The following is a 23,187-nucleotide window of genomic DNA, read 5'->3' on the forward strand; positions in this document are numbered from 1 at the left end:
ATTGTGATATTTCGTCAACAATACATACACATGCATTCCTTAATCACGTTAGCCTATATATTTACAACATGTTAAAAAGCATTAATTCCTCTGACTTCGTATTATCCTACTCGTGATTTTACAAACGTCATTAAAACCCTGTATTGTACATTAGTATTCAGACTCCAATTGACCAGTTACATTCAAAATCATTGGAGATTATCATAAATGCAGTTGATATAGGCGATTATTTTCTATAGGCCTATAACCCTAGGAAAAGTCAAACAAAGCAACAATTTTAATTCCTATAGGTTATACCAAACCCCCTTATGTTGTACAGGTCAAAAGCAGTCATAAATTGCCAATCAAACAAAAAAAAATAGATACATAGAAACAGAAAGAGACAGATAGAAATAAGATATTTATGACTGACTTGGGAGGGCTGCAATCCACTTTATGACGGGCGTTGTTGTTGTAGGCTTTGAGTGGTCTGAAGCGCTAGTTAATGCGCTAGTTAATTTACGAGCGTTTTCAAGTGCATGTTAGTAACGATAGTAACGCAAGGTAGGCATACATTCAATGTAATCTAATCATAACCCACACAGAATTACGATCTCTGTTATAACCACAATATTAACATTTAAGAAACAAGTAACAGCTGTGTAATTATGAATGATAACAGACACTGAGATTCTTTACTATTGTGGGTGTTGAAACTGTTCCTTTTTTGCGTAACGGACCTGCTTCTAAATGGCCTATGGGACATACAATATGAACTAATAGTTTTTTAATACAAATGTAGTTCTTTAATACAAATTCTACAAACATAGCTCCAATCCAGCAACCACTGCTTTTGGCTCACATTGTGCATGCACTTACAGTAACAACAAATACAACATCTATTTGACAAAACCATGTTTTCAGTGTATTGTCTGTAGTAGAACAGAGCTGGAGGCAGACATACAGAATGTATGTGTGTGTGTGTGTGTGTGTGTGTGTGTGTGTGTGTGTGTGTGTGTGTACACAGGAGGTTTTGATGGTGAACATTTTTTCATTGGCTAGAGTTGCCATGTTTTTTGTTTTGTTTTGACAGATAAGATACACTCCCTCCATCTGGATATATACAGCCAAAGACTCTACTGGCCTGTGGTTAAGGGCAATCCAACCATACTAAAACCTGACATCCAGCATGTGAATTGCTGCCTACAATTTCCTTTCCCAAAATGTACTGTATTCATTTTCAGAGTAGCCAGAGAACTTGAATTTGGCACCCTCTAGCAGCCATCAACTTGAGTTACTCCCACCATCTACACAGTATACAGTGGTCATTCCACCCAGGCTCCAATGACCTTGTTGCATGCAGCGAATCTGTTGATGTCCTCCAGTAGGATTCCTTGGAAACCATGTGGGATGATGCCTTGATTCTCTCCTGAAGCCCTAGGGGGGTCATCAGATACTCTATTAGGTGGCGGGAAGTTAAAGCGTCCGTTACACACATTCTGTACAACTGTTCTTTTGGAATTGCAGGACCTGCAGTCCACCGCAGCTTGGAATCCCCTCCGAAAGTTCTTATTGAAAAACCCATAGATGATAGGATTGATCCCACTGTTAAAGAATGCCAGCCAGTGGGCCACCGGAAAGAGGTAGCTGCTGAGGAAGTCTATCTGCTGTGTGTCCAGGTCACTGTTGTCAGCCATCAGCATCAGGGTCCACAGTGGTAGCCATGACACCATGAAGAGCACAGCCACCATGATCAGCATGTTGATAACTTTAGCCCTGCGTTGGGAACATGCCCGGCGTACCTCCGCTAGCCCCTCCTGTCTCACATTGGTGGAGAGCTTGAAAGCGATGCAGCCATACATGATGCTGATGAGTCCCAGTGGGGCCAGGTACACATGGACAAAGATGACCATGGTGTAGACCCGATGCATCTCGGGGTGGGGCCAGTGCTCGAAGCAGACAAAGACAGGGTAGGTCTGGTTGTCCTGGACCATGTATGTGTCCTCCAGGTGGATAACAGTCAGAGTGGCCGCAGAGGGGCAGATGACGGCAAAGGCCAGCAGCCAGATGAAGAGGATGGTGAGGAGAGCAGTCACAGGTCTCATCCGATGTCTGAAGGGGTACACAATTCCAGTGAACCTGAGGGGAGGGAGGGGGGAGAGAGAGCAGGTGGGGGGAGGGAGGGAGGGAGAAGTATTCATGTGTATTCAACCTTCACAGTTTCCATGGGACATTATCATGATTCATACTTCGTGACGTTAGAATTATAAGGTTCTATGTCACATTTTTGTCAAAAATGAGTTACATTTACATTTATGGCATTTAGCAGACGCCTTTATCCAAAGTGATTTGTTTAAGTAAGTGAATCATCTATCCATCAGTCATCATAAGATAAAGTAATCAATGATCAGACCAGTCACCTTACCTTCCAGTTACCAGCTCACGTCCGGCTCCCTCCTCGAGTGGGGATCAAACCAGCGACCTGTTGATTGCTGGCCAGCCTCTCTAACCTCTAGGCTACCAGCTAACTTGTTGCAAGATCATTCAACATTGCAGTCAGTATGACCAACCATCAACAGGGCCAGTTACTAAATTGACTTTTGAAAAATACTCACGTTATACTTAAAATGGTGACATTTTGGAACGACTTTTATTATACAGTACATGTATTAAGGTATGTTAGGTATACTGCTTCATATACTTGATATATGAAGTATACTGACAGTTTAAAAGCAGATTTAAAGTGGTATAAATGCTACCTTATTAGTGTTTAAGAAGAACTTAGTATGATAAAAGTTGCCCCATTTATTTTAGAATCTTGAAATTGTTTTTGTTACATAAATGGTGGTTTATAATAATGGTTAAATAATGGTTTAATCAAATAAATGAACAATGGTTTTAAAATATGTTTTTAAGATGTTTTTAAAATGTTTTTAAAAGTTTGTACATTATTCACAACCTTTCCGTGTTGTTTGCAAATAAAAAGAACACTATTTTGCACAATTTGCAACTTTTTTGGTTTTGATATAATAATATATATTATATATATAGAATTCATTCAATCAATGGCCATAGTTATTCTTTGAAATGTAGAGTTTTACATTATGAAGGGTGAGATGGAACCTTATAATTCTGAACAGGATCTGAGCTCTCAGAATTATAAGGTCCCATCTCTGTTTGGACCATCTTAAAAACTCCCATTTCCAAATGTGCCAGGATTTTCATATTCTATACTCTAAGTACCTGTAGGGTGATGGTCTTGTTGAGCTATAAAAGTAGAGTATAATACATAACAGTTTTGCCAGCTGGGATGTGAAAACTTTGATGCTCAATATCTCTGAACTACACTAAACGGAGATGGAACCTTATAATTCTAAGCTCACTTGCTTTTATACAATACAGTATATAATGAAAGGTCTTAGGGTTAGGTTATGTTAAATACATACCGGTAATATACAGTCATGAGAAAAAGTTAGGACACCCCCCAAAATATTAAGTTATTCTCTTAAAAATATGGACATATCAATATGTTATCTTCTTTCTAACAATGTCTATAGATAAAGGGGATGTAATTGAACAAAAAACTATGAAAATGTAACTTTGTAATCATTTATTTAACGAAAAATTAACAATAATGCCAATTCCTACTGAGGAAAAAGTTAGGACACCCTATGCCCTAATAGCTAGTATTGCCCCCCTTGGCTGAAATAACCTCAATTAGACGTTTCTTATAACTGTCTACAGGTCTCTGACATCAATTGGGAGAAGGTTTTTCCCACTCCTCCTTGCAGAATTCTTTCAGCTGTGTGATGTTCGAGGGGTGTCTTGCATGCACAGCCAGTTTCAAATCAATCCACAGCATCTCAATAAGATTAAGATCCGGGCTTTGACTTGACCATTCCAGAACTCTCAATTTATTTTTCTTGAGTCATTCCTTGGTAGATTTACTGGAATGTTTTGGGTCATTGTCATGTTGCATGGTCCACATCTGCTTCAGCTTCAACTTTCGAACAGATGGTCTCACATTTTCCTCAAGCACCCTCTGATACAATACAAAATTCATAGTGGATTCTATGATGGTGAGCTGACCAGGCCCTGCTGCAGAAAAGCAGCCCCAAACCATGACATTTCCACCCCCATGCTTCACAGTTGGTATGAGGTTCTTGTTCTCAAATGCTGTCTTGGTTTTGCGCCAAACATGTCTACTCTTACTGTGCCCAAATAGTTCAACTTTGGATTCATCTGTCCAAAGCACATTGTTCCAGAAGTTCTGGTCTTTCTCTAGGTGTTCTCTGGCAAACTTTAGTCTTGCCCTGATGTTTTTTTTTGACAGCAGGGGTTTCCTCCTTGCACACCTCCCATGTAATGCAAACTTGTTCAGTCTCTTTCTTATGGTGGATGCATGTACTTTGACATCAATTGTGGCAAGAGATACCTGTAGGTCTCGTGATGACATTCTGGGATTGTTGGAGACTTCTTTAAGCATCTTTCGGTCAGCTCTTAGGCTGAACTTGCTTGGGCGGCCTGACCTGGCCATGTTGGTGGTGGTTTTAAATGTTCTCCACTTGTAAATTATTTTCCGGACAGTGGAATGGCCAATTTCGAATAGTTTGGAGATCTTTTTATATCCCTTCCCAGACTCATATGCATCTACAATTTTTCTTCTGAAGGCCTCAGAGAGCTCTTTTGATCTCGCCATGGTGATGCAACTCACTTCAACAATCAAGAGCAAACCAAACTAAATATCTGAGGTTTAAATAGGACAGGCTCCTCCAAAATCCTCTGTAACGATGTTCTAATCATTTGCACCTGATGTGGTGCTCTTTATTATAATTTTAGGCATTTTAAGTGGAACTAAATGTAGGGGTGTCCTAACTTTTTCCTCACAAGAAGATTGCATTTCTATTAATTACATTTTACCAATAATTTTTTAAATAATTTGTTTCAGTTGTATTTGTTTAGTTATATTACCTCAATTTTTCAATATTGTTCAAATGAATATCAAATGTCCATATGTTTGAATATGTTGAAGAAGACAAAGGTTTTCATAGGGTGTCCTAATTTTTTCTCATGACTGTACATATATATTAATAATTCAATTATATTTAAATTGTAGATGCCATTCCCTGGCAGTGTATAGTATGTGTTATTTAGAGAAAAATCCTTATTTACTGCACTTTTTATCATCTTTAGAAATGTCAAAAACAGAGTGGTAAGGAGCTAATGGATGAATACTGTACCTGTCGACAGCTATCGCCACCAGGGTAAAGACAGATGCTGACACAGACATTCCCTGGACCAGGTTGCTCATGGTGCATGTAATCTGGCCAAATGGCCATCCTGGAAACAGAAAGACATCACACATTTACACAATTAAGTCACAGATACACTTATCTTATCTTCCTGTGTATTTTTAATCATATTAGATATTTTCACTTTGCACTCAAAGCCAAACAGATCAATTAATGGACAAGTGGCAAGTTGTTTTTGCGCCTGATAAGAGCCCAGCTATCAAACGGGAAAAACAAACCTGCTATTAGGCTGTCAATCAAGGTCGTTGGAACACAGAACACTCCAATAAGCAGGTCACTGATAGCCAAATTGAGGATGAAGAGATTGGTGACTGAACGCATTTTGCGGTTCCGGAGAACCACCAGGCAGACCAGCGCGTTACCCCCGACAGAGAGCAGCAGAACCGAGACATAGCATATGATGTAAATGACTGCTATGCTGGTGGAGTGCAGGTAATAAGGCATGTAGGTGCAGTTGAAGAGACTGGCACTGTCCATGGTGCTGTTTAAAGCAGTTTCGTTCGGTATAGTCATTTTGAAAAATCAGCACCTTCAGAGTATTTTCAAATTTCAAAGTGAGATAAGAAAAGAAGAAAAGAAAAACAAAAGTAAGGACAGCAATTGAAAGTGAATATTCAGTCTTAGAAATGTTAGATTGTTTAGAGCAATATTAATATATCATATTAACATAAAAGGTTGACATTCGGATGATGATGCCATGGTACTTTTAAAGTATTGACATAGTTTAAACTCCTCAAAAACTTAACAGGCTATGCTTGGCAATAATCGAATTCTAGTCACATTTTCAAAGATGGACTTACCTTTCACGAGCCCGACTGTAATCCTGTCGTCCGCCAGTCTTGTCTGGCCATCAGGTGTGCTGTAGCCGACATTAATACTACTCCCATGAAGAGTATTCAATAGGAACATTGTAGGCTGTACTAATGCAGTGACATTAAATGAAAACGTGTTATAAAAAAACGTTTTATAACACACACAGACAATTTAAAATGCAACACTTTTAAAAAAGACTGACTTAAAAATACTGTTTTTAAACTATACTGTTTTTTGGCTGTTTCCCCAAACCTTCGTTTTTAACTGATTAACCATTTGGGAAAGGGCCGGGCTCGACCTATGAATTATGAAAACTATTCAGTGAAGATCTACACTTCAAGGACGTTTTATGTGTTTATACAGAGTCTAATATCTTCGATAATGTCGAGAGTATCACTTTATGTGTCCACAGGTGGTGGATATTCCTGAATATTACTGGATTACTCACTGCAGCTGTACCAGACTCTGCCACCAGGTGGTATTGATGTTGAAGATTACAGGGTGGACAAAGGAGAAAGAGGGAAAGGGAAAAAGGAAACAAAAGGAAAGTTTACAGATAGGTGATACATAAAGTTATACTAAGGGTAAAGATGGAGAATAAACAATTAAGTTACAGTACAGTATGTGTTTAATGTGTGCATATGAAATATTACATACTTTAATTACAGTACAAAAAGTGTGTGTGTGTGTGTGTGTGTGTGCGTGCGTGCGTGCGTGCGTGCGTGCGTGCGTGCATGTGTGCGTGTGTGCGTGTGTGTGTGTGTGTGTATGTGGTTTATCTGAGTGAGGGAGTGTGTCTGCCCTGGAACAGCTCTTCTTAATTCAGTCCGAGCAGCTCCACTCCCCCTTTCCCTACTCAGGCCTGCTGCTCTGAAGATGGGACACTGATCCAGAAAGAGAGAGAGATTCCATGCCTGGAATCATAAGTCTGTCTTTCCATGGCTGGCTGTATCAGTGCATAGTGAGGCTGCGCAGAAAGAGAGAGGAAAACTCCACCAGGAGATCATTTGGATTTTTTTATGTTTGGACTTTTTTTGTTCATTCTCATTCTGCTGCTGCTGTTTTAAAACTGCTGCCTTTCTCCTCAAGTTGGAATAATGTCCCGTTGCTGGTGCAGACAGGCCATGTTTGCAGTGGAGCTTTGGACACTGGTGGCCGTCCTAGCCTCCGGCAGCGCTGGCCAGAGCCTAGACAGGAGCGAGGCAGGGTCCTCCTGCTACGGGGGATTTGATCTCTACTTCGTTTTGGACAAGTGAGTTGTCCCATCTCTGCCTGTCCTGCATAATTTAACCATAGTGCAGAGGTATCACCTCAGGTTGTGTCTGCTACTAGTCATTTCTAATGAGAGAATCACAGACACATCTCTGTGTATCATCCATGTTTATGCCCATGCAGAGAAATACCACTGATACTGTTAGACATCTTTAGAAACAACATTTATCAGTGTGTGTGTGTGTGTGTGTGTGTGTGTGTGTGTGTGTGTGTGTGTGTGTGTGTGTGTGTGTGTGTGTGCGCGTGCATCCGTGCGTGTGTGTGTGTGTGTGTGTGTGTGCGTGCGTGCATTTGTGTATTTGGGGGACATAGTGTGAAGCACATATGCACATATGTGAGCATTAATGAAGCAGATGCACAGTTCAGGAACAAAAGGGCATTAGTTAATGGGTCAAATGAAATCCCTCACTATGCTAGCCACCTGGTTTTTCAGTACCACACAGCTCCACACATATTTTTACCATTGTTGGAAAAACTGAATGTAAATGTATCTAAGTTTTAACATAGGGAGTATACTGTTTGTTGGAGATATCACTGCTACGTTAAGAAGCTACAGTAAATGTGTTATTGTGATATCATTGATTTCATAATACAGAGTGATCTCTGATTTGACAAGCCATTGGAATTGAGGATAATGAGGAATACTTGGCCTGCATTATGTTATCGTCATGTGTTCAAGTCATGTGTTCTTTACTGTTCCATACCACTCCCTTCTTCCCCTCCAAGTGTTTTGGAAGATGGGGATTGCTTTCCCAGGCATTGGCAGCTCCGCAGTCATGACATTTCTGTGGCGCAGGATATTAGAATACAGAGCTAATACTGAGACTCCACAGAACAAGTTTTTACACATAAAAGTATGAAGTGGCACCCACACATTCCTGTGTTATTCCATTTGGTGATCAGCCATACAGTACCTATGAAGATTGATTTTACAAAAATAGCTCCACAAAAACTGTGTGTTGTCCACTGCTTCATATTTTGTTTTACAAGTTGTTTGGAAGCACATGGTACCACTTACCATAAAAAAAAACAATAACCAGGAGAGTCGTAAAAAAAAAAACGAATAGAAAATAAAAAGCAGTCTGCAGTTGAAAATGAAAGAAACAGACACTTCCAAATGAGCAGTGATACAATGCATCTCTATTTGGTATTTGTTATATGGTTCTATAGATTACATACTGTAACACAGATCTATAACAGAACAGGGTTATTTGGATAATATGAATGATGTGTGCATATACACAGGATAATGGTACAGTATGTTGTGCCTGCCCCCTTCCGTTGTCTTGGGGAGGCTGGTGGAGGTGGAAATCAGGACAGGCTCATTGATATCGGTCCACCAGCTTCCCCAGTGTGCTGTCCTGTTGTCTCTCTCTGTGTCTGTCTGCAGAACCCTTTCACCATTAGGGCCAGATGTTCCAAAGCTCTAGAGCTCTTGGCAGTCTGTCAGCACTAGGACTCATATCACAGTCCAATGGAAAAGAGAGAGAGAGAGAGAGAGAGAGAGAGAGAGAGAGAGAGAGAGAGAGAGAGAGAGAGAGAGAGAGAGAGAGACATTACTGCTACAGTTCATTAGAAAAGCTACAGACAGTAAATGTGATAAAATGAAATATAATTTATTACATAATACAGGAGTTTGTTAATGTGGGAACTGTTCCTTAGCAGTGTGAGAGAGGTAATGTACCTTGTGGTGAGAGAGATGGGGGGGATAAGTGGATGGAGACTTAAAATAACATTGTGTCTATACTGGCGTCGTTTGAGGATACAATATCAAATTGTCTCCCTGATGTACAGAATGTTCACAAAGGTTCTTTGAATGAGATTGTTAGAGGACCGATTTGTCACCATTAACTTAAAAAGAAGAATGGCTACCTCTATGGAAATGTCCTTGAAATGCAACCTTGAAAAGTGCTGAACGGTCTTATGGCTATTTTCTATTTGATAAATCATTGGAGGAGCTTTCCATCCTTTCTTCTTCATTCTTTACATACTATAGGCAAGTCAATTGCGAGGCAGTTCTCATATACATTAATGCACAGATGGACATGAATCACTGATTTCTGATCCATAATGAAATCTCTCACAATGCTTTGTTGAGCACTCAAGTCTCAAAATTGCACACATTATCCTATTTAACTGCCGTTCTGGAAATACTGTGCTCATTTCCTGAGTCCAGTGTTGCTGTCCAAGGTTTAAGCTGCCCCAGTATAAACACATACTGGTAATCACCCGACTAATATTTTTCCTTTGTGCAGTCCAAAGTATTCTGCGTCAGGGTTATGTTGCCTGAAGGATTGCTACACAACCTGATAATAAAAAAATTACTTCAGAAATATAGTTTTTGAAGAACACACACACACACACACACACACACACACACACACACACACACACACACACACACACACACACACACACACACACACACACACACACACACACACACACACACACACACACACACAGTGCCCTCTCTATAACTCTCACAATGAACATGATTTTTTGCTTACTCAACATATTAGTAAGGCTTAAGATACTTGTGTGTGTCAAGTCCGCTCTCTTGTCCTTGATTCAGAGTCAACAAAGTTGTTAAATCACAATGGAATGCAGAACTATGGAATAGATTCAAAATAAAACCATCAAGCATAGGGACTTTTCCATTCCCTGTCGAGGTGAAGAAGTCGAGGAAGTACAAAGCGTCCTCATTGGCGACTTTGACATGAAAAACAAAATGTGTTATCTTCTCTGTTCTCTCGTTTCATTTGCAGTGTAAATGTCTATGAGTGTTTGTCTCTCTATTGCTTATGTTGTACCATGACAAAATTATGATTATTACCATGGGTAATAATACCAAGAGCCTTGAAGGCAACTTTATTTAAAACCTACACCCAGCTCTGCTCCACAATAACTGAAATCTCCCAATCTTTCTTTCAGGTCGGGGAGTGTACAGCACCACTGGAATGAGATCTATTACTTTGTAGACCACCTGGCTCATAAATTCATCAGGTACAGTATGGTACAAACAGCTTGATGTTGTGACCATCTTGAGAGCACACAGCACACCAAACCCTATAGGGGTAGAGGAGCAAACAACACTCTCTACCAAGGGCATTAAAGGATACACTACTGAAATAGGTCTTAGGGTTCAACAAATAAAGAGAAGACAATCATCCAATCCATCTTTTCACTCTCTGTCTTTTTATCTTTTCTCCCCTCCCTTCTTCCAGTCCTCAGCTGCGAATGTCCTTTATTGTTTTTTCTACAGAAGGACGGATCCTAATGAAATTAACTGAAGACAGGTACTGTAAGATGCTGTTTACAAGGAGAGGCTGGTGGAGGCAGAAATCGGAGGACGGGCTCATTGTAATGCATGGAATGGAATGAGAAATGTGATACCATTCCTCATTCCATTCAATGCATTACTTTGAGCCCATCTTTGGATTTCTCTATCCATCAGCCTCCCCAAACTCACATGGCTTTATTTACAGTGTGCTTTCTGTTACACTCAGAATTGTATTGTACTTTACATCACTTAAACTGAAGCTCAGTTCACACAATGTATTTAAATTCCTCTTTAAGAATGGAAAAGTCATTTCAACAAGGATTATTCAGCTAAGAAATTATTGAAATGGAACTCACTTCTCAGATTGACTGAATTGAAATGGAATTCACCCCTTTGTCAGTTATCATCCAAACATAATTTTATCATCAGTCATTTTATGTCATATGTTTTGTTGCCCTTACGATACAGTACATACACATGTTACATTATGCTGGTGTGATAAGTTAGATGGTACAAGTGGCCTGTATTGTTGTGTGTGTGTGTGTGCGTGTGTGTGTGCGTGTGCGTGTGCGTGTGCGTGTGCGTGTGTGCGAGAGCAGAGATCAGATTCGTGCTGGGCTGGAGGAGCTACGCATGGTGCAGCCTGGTGGAGACACCTTTATGCACAAAGGCTTTCAAAGGGTAAGTTCTTTAAAAATCAATGACCAAAGTGAGTGTGAAGAAATGGACAGCAACATGAATAACTGAATAACCCCCCTGTTTACTACCCTAGGCTAGTGAACAGATCTACTATGGAACTGGAGATGGTGAGTATGAGGAGAAATTGGACGGTTGGAAGATTCACTCTCCAATCCTTAAAGGGACATTTTGGGATACTTTTTTGTCTACACAGTGGCTTCAGAAAGTATTCAGACCCCTTCACTTTTTCCACATTTTGTTGTGTTATAGCTTTGCAATAAAATCAAATTAACACATTTCCAGCCACTTTCTGTATCACTTGAATTCATTGTGGCAAACACAATTGTGGATGTGACATAGATTATTTTCCATTAAGGGATTATTTTTGGCCACTTGGTTATAGACCAATTTTGCAGTGTGACTGAGATGATGTTTTCCCATCTCCGCCATTCAACTTGGTCGATTTTTGTAAAGACAGTGAAGAATTTTTATTATTTTGGCTATACACTCCAAAAGTTAAGTAAATCAAACAATTACTATGAGGTTAAAGTATAGATTATCAGCTTTTATTTGATGGTATTTGTATACATATTGGTTTCACCATTCATAAATTACAACCCTTTTTATACATAGTCCCCCTATTTTCAGGGTACCCAAAAGTAATGTGACAATTGGCTTGACAGGTGTTTCTGGTAAATCAGGTGTGTTCCGTCACATCATTTGTGCAGGCATAAGAGAGCTGTCAATGTCAAGTATTGATTCTAGGCTTTGCGTTTGCCTTTGGAGTCTGCTATTGGTGTCTGTCAACATAAGGACCAAGCGGTGTCCATGAAAGTCAAGGAAACCATTATTAGGCTGAAAAAATAAACATCCAAAACAGTTTCAAACATCATTAAAAAAAACACTGGGAACAAAGGATTGTCAACCAAATACTAAACATGAGTGCTTAATTTGGACATTTTATAAATCTGTCCTATCACTTTTGGGTACCCTGAAACAAAGTGTTGTAATTTCTGAATGGTGAACCAATATGTACACAAATACCATCAAATAAAAGCTGAAAATCTCTACTTTAACCTCATAGTCGTTTATTTCAAATCCAAACCTTTTGAGTGTAGAGCCAAAATAAGAACAACATTTTCACTGTCCCATTACTTATGTACATAAAGGCCCATAAGGATGAACAGATATGTACCGTACTGGACAAAATAATTACATTTCCAGACCATACGACCAATGAACTGATGACACATATACAAAAAAAATGTAATTGGGAGCAAATGTCCTAATGTCTTAGAGTGACTGTGTAGCCTACTCTGTGGAGTAGGTGCTCTGTTGAATTGCCATGTCAGAGAGTTACAGTCCATATGTCCTGATCCGGCAGGTTACCGCACAGCTAGTGTTATCATTGCCCTGACTGATGGTGAACTGAGGGAGAATCAGTTTGATCTGGCAGAGAGAGAGGTGAGACAAACACCTGTTTCACATAACCTCTGAGGACGTGGTGAGCTTATCTACAGTACAATACTGGCAATATCCATTCAGTTCTTATTATTTCCATTTATATATATATATATATATATATATATATATATATATATATATATATATATATATATATATATATATATAGCATCCATGGCAATATTAATTGAGTTCTTACTTTGCTTGCATGAAACTTAACTCACTCTCCTCTGTGTAGGAGTTATCTATTTTAAGTTCAAGAAGTTGTTGATGTACAGTACTGTACTGTCTGTATTAGTGATATATCAGGGGAGGCATTCCTTATTTTATTCCATGCATTACAATGAGTCCATCCTCCGATTCCTCCTTCCACCAGCCTCCGCTGTCATACTGTATATAGAGGCTTAGATTTTCTTGTCTTCTATACTTTTCTTGTCTTCTATACTGTAGCCACTTTGAGTTTCAGAAAAGTTTTATAAACAAATTATACAATGTATATCATGATTGTTAAAGACCCTCAAACATTCAGCAGACATGGTATTACATGAATCATTAGTCATGATCTATAGCATATGTACCTTCATTCCTGATAAAGCACATCCTGAGTTCCAGGTTATTATTATTAGTGGCATCTTTCACCTTATAATGAAAAGCATATTGGGAAACCTATGTTATGGGCTAGTTAACACGCTGACCATTGTTTTACGACAGATAAAGCACTAGGATTACATGTTGTGAGACAATGCCTCATTCAACTATTCACCTGGCATCTTGAACCATGCCAACTACATCAGTCTTTTCAGCTGGTGCATTGGAGAGGAACCTAATTAACCATTTTAGCTATTCTGAAACATCTGAAAAACATTCCTGCATTAATAATTTAGTATAATGATAATTTTGTCCAACTGAACAACTTTCTGAGTAATGATGGATAAGTACATTTGAAAACAATAAGTGGGTTCCATGAACAAAAAATAATGCTATTGTTTATTTTTGTGTCTGAATGAAAACCAGGCAAGCCGGTCACGACAGCTGGGGGCCTCAGTGTACTGTGTGGGAGTAAAGGACTTCAATGAAACCCAGGTAAACCCATGAAACCACAATGTGTCAGCAGGGTCAAGACAGAGGTTTCCATGGTAGGGGAACTAAACCCCTAAGGAGGTCAAAGAGATGTGATCCAGGATGTGACTCAGAAGCACTATTATTGTACTGTAGCTAACTGATTAAATGTCTGGACAGCTTTGGACCATAGCCGACAGTAAGGACCATGTCTTCCCTGTGAATGATGGCTTTGAGGCTCTTCAAGGAGTAATTGGCTCGGTAAGAAGGGCAACTTTACAGGGGGGCTGAGAGGGTGACACTGTATGATGCCTTGCTCCCTGACCTGTAAGGTGTAATTAAGCTTCACTTGATATTGTATGCATTTGATGAAAATCTTCCAGCTGTCATTGGTGGTGGAGTCTCGACATCACCATCACCATCACCATTACTACACCTTTACAAAAACAGTGGCGTAAGCACACACAAATGTGCTTACTACATAATCACAAGGTTCCTGGTTCGATTCTGACCCTTGACACATCTTGCATGTCATCCCTCCTCTCTCTCACCCATCCTGTCAATCTCTACTGTCTCTATCTCAATAAAAGCAGAAATGGCCGATAAAAATATAAACCGTGTTAAAAATAAACAGTTTTGTCACAAAATGCGTAACAGTGACAGACAGTGACTTGGCCCTCTCTCTCTCTCTCCTCCCTTCTTCTTTTTCCTCTCTCTCCTCTCTTCTCTCAGATCCTGAAGAGATCATGCATTGAGATCCTGGCAGTAGAGCCTTCTAGCATCTGTCTGGGTGGTGAGTGCAGTGCTGGCTGGCTCCTCTTAGAGGGGGAGGGGCCGGGGGCTCCAGCTGGTATACAGAATGATTCTGTCTATTGATATGCTAAGACACACAGCGATCTCCACTGTGCTGTTCTATGCTTTTATTGAAAATGAAAGACAAACAGACATGAATGAAAGATTGTTCCCTCTCCGAGCTATTAGACATGGGCTTGATGAGAAGGGATGTTTTAGATGGTATTATGGTGTTGATGACTGTTCTCTCCTTCTCATCCTGCCTCAGAGTCCTTCCAGGTGGTCGTGAGGGGAAATGGCTTCCTCCATGCCCGCAATGTGGAAAAGGTCCTTTGTAGCTTCCGCATCAACGACACAGTCACCTTGAGTAAGTGGAACTTACTGGACTGTACCTACATGCTACTGACCATAAACCCCACTGTGATTCCACCTGCGACACCTACTGTAGACCTTGAGTAAGCAGGGATTCAACTAGTCCCTATGACATGCTAGTTATTCTATATATAATATATAATATATATTCAATACCTCAAAATCCTTAATTAATGTTATGACCTTTTCATGAGGCTCTGTGTGCAGAAGAGATGGGGATGAGGATTATCAAGTGTGTGTGATGTTTTCTGCACTTATTAATATGGCCTGACACAGATGTGTAATTTATGCTCTTTCCCCTGGGGCAGTATGGGAAATAATTTTTTTTTTCTTAAGCCAAGGGTGGGTTAGCATGGCCCACTGTTGATACAGATTTTATTTCTGCCTACCCCCGTCACACACTAATGATGGTAAGATAGTTCACATCTTCACATTCACTCTGTTAATTAGATCACTGGTGATGACTCACCATTTTTAGATGGCTCAGGCCTTTGGGCATAATGGTGTCTCCACCAGGCTGCAACATGCGTAGCTCCTCCAGCCCAGCACGAATCTACTCTCTGGTCACACACACACACACACACACACACTCACACACACACACACACACACACACACACACACACACACACACACACACACACACACACACACACACACACACACACACACACACACACCGCTACCACCTCGCTTTGCATCAGCTGGTATTATACTTAAGACCTCTCATATATCATAAGTGAATGTGGATCTCATCAGATCCGTGTGCACGCACTTGACTCTCTCTAAGCCAGAGTAAATAAACCACAGTCACAATTCTTTGGATTTTCAGCTCAGTTTCAGATTTTCCACGTATGGTATGTCCAAGAAGAAAGGGAGGATTTCTCTCAAGAATATTAGAATTTGAGCAACAGTATATTCTTTGAAACATATTTCTGGTAAAGGGAAAGTACTTAAATGCTTGTGCTCATATTGTGATACAGTGTGCCCTCTCCGCTGTCTCCCCATAGTGAAGAGACCATTAGTGGTGAAGGACACCTACCTGTTGTGTCCAGCTCCAGTGTTGGAAGAGGAGGGGACGTAAGTGACAGTATTATTCCCACATTCTCACTACTTGCTTTGCAATGCCTAGCTGGGATTGCACTGATGAAGCCTGACTGCCCGAATTTACAGTATAACTTTTTAACCCCAACCTTCATTGGGCTTAGATAATTGAGCTTGTATTCACAGCTTAATCAGTGAATTGCAATCACATTAGTCATGATAAAGCTTACTGATGGTCAGAAGTGATATTAACTTTTGAATGCAGGCCACATCAACATTTCCTGAAAGCTTATTAGCTTTGTAGATACTCTTTTATCGAGATACACTCCAAATATCATCTCCTTATCAAAGCGTTCTCCGTTTTTTTTTTTACTCTTTCATATTTTACACCCTACATTTATCCTTTAATCTCTGACACATAATTGATAGCAGTAGAATGTTACACTCAGTTGCCTAATTTTCCATTCAGACCATCAGCAGGTATTAGAGCCAAAGGAAAGAACATGCTGTGCTAGTTGTCCTCGTCTCTACACTTCTAGTTTCAAAAGGTGTCTGATATGAATGTTTTTAGTCCTTTCAGATCAATGGTTACCCCCTCTTCTTCTACCTATTTGCTCCCTCAGGTCAGCCACCCTCCATGTAAGCATGAATAATGGCCTAAGCTTCATCTCCAGCTCTGTCACCATCACCACAGTCAGCTGTGTAAGTACCTTGCCACTCTGCTACGGTTGGCACATTCTCACACTGCACAGTTTGGTGATACAGTCTGAATTTGACCTGCAATAGCTCACAACTGAGTATCTCTATTCCTCTGCCCAGGTTGATCTCTAAATGTCAAATTCAGACCTATCCCAGTACTAATTTGATGGTACTCATCCCTATGTACAGTAGCTATTGTTGGGAGGTGTTAGTGCTGGGGTTTTTATAGTGGTAATTATAGTTTAGTAAGTATAATAAAATAAAATAAAAAAGTAAAATACCCCCCCCCCCTCTCTAGTCTGATGGGACGTTCTTGGCCATCGCTCTGCTCATCCTGCTCTTCCTGTTGACAATGGCTCTGCTGTGGTGGTTCTGGCCTCTCTGCTGCACAGTGGTAGGTCGGACACCTTGACTCAGCGTTATGATTCATACAGGTTGATGACAGCCTATCGTACCACAGGCATGGGCAACTTTCTGTACTGATTTCATTATGACCCTTGTCTTGGAGAGAAACAATATAACACTGACACATAATATATAACACAGTATATCACACATTTCTTTTATGATCCCTGTCAATTAACCAAAATTACAATATAAAGCTAGAATATTAGAAGAGGTATAGTATATTGGGATACTTCAGTGTACAGTTTGAACATACAGGTAGATAAAACTTACAGTAAATGTACAGAACATACTGTACACATACTGTATAGACTTAGTTGTTGAACGTCACTGTGAATGACACTCTCTGTCACAAAATCACTGTCTGACACCTAAAGAACGGCTTTCTGCTTCAATGCAAATGGTAAATAAAAAAAAAGAGAAAAGAAATAGAATCTACTAAAGATCACTGGTAATAACCATTACTATCGTGTGAGACTTGACACCCTTTTTCATTTCCTTCCTCACAGATCATCCATGAGCCCCCACCTCCTGTGATGGAGGACAGTTCAGTAAGCAACACTTGTTTCACTGGTTTACCATTCCATCACCATTACAATAGTACTCATTGAGTCCCAAGTCACATACACTTACCGTCACATACACTTACCGAACACATTATTAATGTTTCCTTGGCACACTTTGGACCCGTTAATACCAACCAATCATCGCTTGAATGCCACAGCCTATTTGAGTATTGCTGCTGACCATGTGCATCCCTTCATGGCCACAATTTACCCATCTTCTAATGGCTACTTCCAGCATGATAATGCACCATGTCACAAAGCAAAAGTCATGTCAAACTGGTTTCATGAACATGACAATGAGTTCAGTGTTCTTCAGTGGCCTTCCCAGTCACCGGATCTGAATCCAATAGAACACCTTTGGGATGTGGTAGAACGGGCGATTCACAGCTTGAAAGTGCACCTGAAAAATCTGCAGGAATTGCGTGATGCAATCATGTCATCATGGACCAGAATCTCAAAGGAATGTTTCCAACATCTTGTGGAATCAATGCCACGAAGAATTGAGGCTGTTTTGAGAGCAAAGGGAGGCCCTACCCAGTATTAGTATAGTGTTCCTAATGAAGTGTACATACACACTCGCACACATGCACTTGCCATGCGCAGCCTCTTACCCCACCCACGCACATGCACATGCACATGCACACTCACATGCACACACACACACACACACACACACACACACACACACACACACATCACCTGTCCTCTTCTGTTGTCTGATCTGAAAGATAGAGAGCTCTGACCTTTCAGAATCATTTTTTGCTTGATGAAAAGAATTGCGTCATACATGCCATTTATCAGAAGAATATCATATCGTATTAATACTGTGAAATGTAGGTTAGCAGGACCATGGTCTTAGTGTCCTCTCTTCCTCTCTCTCCAGGATGAGGAGGAGGATGGGTACCCCAAAAAGAGGTGGCCCACTGTGGATGCCTCGTACTATGGTGGCCGAGGTGTGGGCGGCATCAAGAGAATGGAGGTGAGGCTTCTTTAAGCAGCCTTGTTGTATTTGTTTTCTCTATGTGTTTATTTGACTACCCCCTGTAAAGGGGAGGCTGATGGCTGATGTAGAAATTTGAGGACAGGTTCATTGTAATGCATGGAATGGAATGAGCAATGGTATCAAACACGATTTCTACCTCCACCAGCCTTCCCTGCCCCTGTATGAGCTGACAATTGAAAAAGATAATACAAAATTGATCACAAAAACAAAGAGACTGGGGTAAGGGGAGAGAAACTGAAGGCTTTGCCTTGTGCCTGCTGTGCCTAAGCTGGCATGGCCATCTACTGTGCCATGGAAGAGGCCTGATCAATCAATCAATTAATCAATCAATCAATCAGACTTTATTTCATACACACAAGAAAATATGATGTGCTTTATATGTTGTGTTGAAAAAATAGGGAGAAAACTAATAGGGAGATAATGAAATCACGACAAAATAAAAACAAGGGCTTTAATGGTAAAATACATTTTTAAAAATTAAACATAAAAATAAATAAAAAAAGCACCTAAATGAAAACAAAAGGAGAACATAGAAGGATGACAGACAGTAACGACTGCTCCTGTCTCTGCTCCTGTCTCTGCTCCTGTCTCTGCTCCTGTCTCTGCTCCTGTCTCTGCTCCTGTCTCTGCTCCTGTCTCTGCCTATTCCCTTTTAGGTCCGCTGGGGAGATAAAGGCTCCACTGAGGAGGGGGCCAAACTGGAGAAGGCGAAGAACGCCAGAGTCAAGATGCCAGAGCAGGAGTTTGAGCTGCCTCCAACGCGCACTCTCAACAACGGCATGCATAAGCCCCACAGCCCCCAGAAGTGGTACTCCCCAATCAAGGTTTGGACATTCAAGGTTTGATTTAAGATGGTGTGGGTTTAATGGGCTGCTCAAAATACATTAAGATGATGTTCTTGTTGACATTGAAGGGTGGAATAACTAGAAGTCAATTCCGTTACCCTCCTGTCAATACACAGAAAATCACATGAAAATGTTATTTTTCATAAAAATATGTGCATATGTTCACTTTCTATTATCAGTAATTTATTCCTGAGTACTCCGCACTCTTACTCTCAGACATACAGTACACTGTATGTGTAGAGATAATGGATATGACACATTTCTAGGAACTCATTGAGAGCATATTCATGGGTTGTAAGCAAAAACCTTTCAACATTGTAAAGCTTGTTATCTTTCATATTCCTCATCATCATATTTCTCTATGCCTTTAATGTGTTGGCCATTTTGGTGCTGTATGTATTTCATACTATCACTACCCTAACCCTAACCCTAACACCTTTAACAACTGATACACAACTTAGCATTGTACCAGGAGTTTTTGTCATGGTGAAGATCTTCTCATCAAAACAACTCTTAGTCTGCTGCAGTGTTTCTGTGGCTTCAGTGTATCCAGGAAACAGTGAATGCCTTTTGTTTAATAACGTCTTAGTCAGCTGGATGGGCGGTAATATGAACCAGACATGAACTGAACTGACCTCTGGAAGAAGAGATCTGCAGAGCTGGTGCTATTCCCAAATAAATACATTCTTTCCCCCTCATCTCTACCTTCCTCCTTGCATTCTGTGGAGGGACAGAGCTTCCCTGGACAATGAGCCACAGACAGACCGTCTGGACAGATGTACTGGCTGTCCAGACTAGTCCAAGGCTGACTGGCATACTGTATATTGAAACAAACCAAAGAGCTAGGGCCTTTATACAACATGCATACTGTCAAAATCGACATAAATGTTGATTTATAAAGGTGGGCTAAAGGCTAAACCTTGAGCTTAATATGCAGATGTGCAATTTGCTTGATTTTGCACGAGATTCGTCTGACTGGCATATACTCTATGGAAACAAACCAAAGAACAGATCAGACAGACAGGCAGTAACTAAGGAAAACATTTTTGTGATCGTCTGCTTACTCAGAATAATTTGCCTACTAATGCTTAATTTGTCATGTTAACATACTGTCACCAGACTGTTTATAGGGGAACGACTATACATTATCTGAGGTAACAAATTGAGATGCATTCTTTCAAGAATCAATGCCTATAAATCATTAATTTAAAAGTCCACAAATTAATGTACCAATTGCAGATTGCCCCTTTAAAGATGTATTGTATTGTATTGCAAAAGTGGACGTGTTTTGTATGTATCAGTATCCCTGCAGGATGATGATGATGATGATTGATGATGTTCATCATTTTAACATTTAACGTTCAGTTTTTTGTTTTGTTTTAGGTTTTTATGAAGTTTTTGTATCTGTCTAATATCCTGTCTCTCTATGTTGTGTCTGGCTTGGTGTAGGGCAAGCTGGATGCTCTGTTGGTGTTCCTAAGGAAAGGCTATGATAGAGTGTCAGTGATGAGACCCTATCCTGGAGATAAGGTGAGACACAATTATGTGTTATTCCTTCCTTTTACTTATTACAAAAATACTGTCTTTTTTTCATTTTCTTTTTCATACTCTTTTCGGGGTGACAGTGTGCTGATCATTGGAATGTGTTATTTGCATTATGTTTTGTTCATTATGTCTACATAATCACGTTAGGATTGGGTTCTGTGTGAACACAACACAGCGACTGGACACAAATATTAAATATGAATTAATTAATTAATCAAGGCAGAGTTGACTAATGCTAGCCCAAGGCAGAGTTGACTAATCTTAGCCCAAGGCAGAGTTGGGTAGAGAGGATTAAGTCTCAGACTTTTACCTCAGAGTATTTTGCCTCGGGTTTAGCCTAGAGGATGATGAAGTTCAGCATTAATCCTGGATTGTTATGTAAGAGAAACAGAGACAGGCTTTACCAGGAAACAGTTAAGGAGGAGGAGGAGACTGCAGTGGCTAGGCACACTCACATTCTCAAGAGAAAGAACTCAAAACCTCAGAAAAGAAAAGGGAGGAGGGAGGTCTGGAGCACAGGCCAGAGCCTGAGGATCGGAGCAGACAGAATGGAAAACAAAGGGGGGTGGTGTGTGTGTGGCGGGTCCTCAGTCTGTCATCTTTATTTTCAGATGCATTTATTTTTGCACACCTTTTTAAATGTTTGTAATGATTAATTTTAAATTCAAAAAAATTCTCAGCAAATTAAAATAGGAAAGGGTAACAGCTGTTCGTAATAATAAAGGTAGACAAAGTAGCAACTAAAGGAACTGAGGCGCTAATATTGCTCTAGCCGTAAGGAATGCTCTCATGTCTGCTGAAGACATTAAGTGAAGATTACCCACCACCCCATCACTCCAGCTCTTCAGCTACTTTGGACTTATTCCCAACTCCCTGTAACTCTGAGAGAACTCTTGTTTTTCTCTACATTTAAGGATAGGAGGATGGGACCAAACAGAACCAAATGCAGTGCAGTATAAACATAAATATGACTCTGGGACAAACCATCAACAGAATTCCCTGTCTTCCTATCTGTCATATGCTCTGATCCCACTCAATCGTCCAATATTTTTTGACTCAACTGGACATTGTTGTTGAGTAGAAACCAATTTGGAATTAGTACATTTTCCAGAAATTAAAGAAAGAGAATTGGATCATATATACTCTCTAGTCTTATTTGCATCATTATTAGACATTACTTTGAGTTAATCTCTACTGATATCTCTTGTTGTTGTCTGTCTTTCCTGAATCACAGGGCAGATGCATTAACTTCACCAGAGTGAAATCCTACCCTGCTCCCCGCTATCCAATCTACCACCACCCCTCCACACCCATCTACAGTCTTCCTCACAGCTACAACCACCCCTCACAGGGCAGCCTCTCCCAAATGCCCCCCTCTCCAACCTCCACACTACCACCCCTGCCGTCCACTCCACCTCCCTCCTCTATCACTCCTCCCCCTTATACTCCTCCTCCAACCCGAGCTCTGCCCCCAACTTCTCTGAGCCTTCCTGAAGCCCCACCCACCCCTCCACCACTTTGCCCTCCTACACCCCCTTCTCCAACCAGCTCTCTGCCCCCACCGCCTCATGGCCCACCCCCATGTAGAGCCCCTCCCCCTTCCCGACCTCCCCCACGTCCCTCTCATGATTAGAGACCTACCAATACCTATGAGAGGGGGAGAGAAGGAGGGGCCAGAGAATTAATTGCCTAAGAACTGAGCTGCATTGGATCCATGGAATGGACCTTGAAAATGTTGCAAATGTGCCTTTCGCTCCACCAAACCAGACCACTATCAGCAGAAGGACAGGCGGCAGGCGGCAGCAAGCCCAGCTCTATCCATCAGAAAAGCCTTTTACTTCAGCAAATGGAACAGAGGGGATCTGAACAATTGATGTGTAAAAAGTTTACTTTATTTGTCCAAAAGTTTTACTTTATTTGTTATTTGTGTCCACTGCCAGTGAGTTGAACTCTTGTTCTATAGTAACAAATTAGGTATGGTTGGTTTGGAATCTTTTCATATTATGGAATCCCAACATGATTTGAGTAGAATCAGCTTTTCACTGCCTTGTCCAGT

General features: G+C 40.5%; 2 protein-coding genes across 2 annotated transcripts; one reads left to right on the plus strand and one right to left on the minus strand.

Annotated features, from left to right (window-relative positions):
- Positions 1-1,304: 1,304 nt before the first annotated feature.
- On the minus strand, positions 1,305-5,768 carry npffr1l1 (neuropeptide FF receptor 1 like 1; the record flags this gene model as incomplete). Its single annotated transcript, XM_083670742.1, has 3 exons — positions 1,305-2,118; positions 5,220-5,319; positions 5,510-5,768. 3 exons carry the CDS (start codon positions 5,766-5,768, stop codon positions 1,305-1,307), a joined length of 1,173 nt encoding a protein of 390 aa, XP_083526868.1.
- A 1,433-nt stretch (positions 5,769-7,201) lies between these two features.
- Positions 7,202-22,764, plus strand: antxr1b (ANTXR cell adhesion molecule 1b; the record flags this gene model as incomplete). Its single annotated transcript, XM_083669344.1, has 18 exons — positions 7,202-7,356; positions 10,311-10,382; positions 10,604-10,675; positions 11,259-11,340; positions 11,432-11,465; positions 12,722-12,801; positions 13,816-13,884; positions 14,041-14,121; positions 14,593-14,653; positions 14,921-15,019; positions 16,035-16,104; positions 16,692-16,770; positions 17,066-17,161; positions 17,682-17,723; positions 18,622-18,717; positions 19,398-19,565; positions 21,036-21,116; positions 22,366-22,764. The coding sequence occupies 18 exons, from the start codon at positions 7,202-7,204 to the stop codon at positions 22,762-22,764; spliced, it is 1,836 nt and encodes a 611-aa protein (XP_083525470.1).
- Between the last annotated feature and the right edge of the window lie 423 nt (positions 22,765-23,187).

The sequence above is a fragment of the Argentina silus genome, assembly GCF_951799395.1.
Source record: "Argentina silus genome assembly, chromosome: 5".
Taxonomy (NCBI): Eukaryota; Metazoa; Chordata; class Actinopteri; order Argentiniformes; family Argentinidae; genus Argentina; species Argentina silus.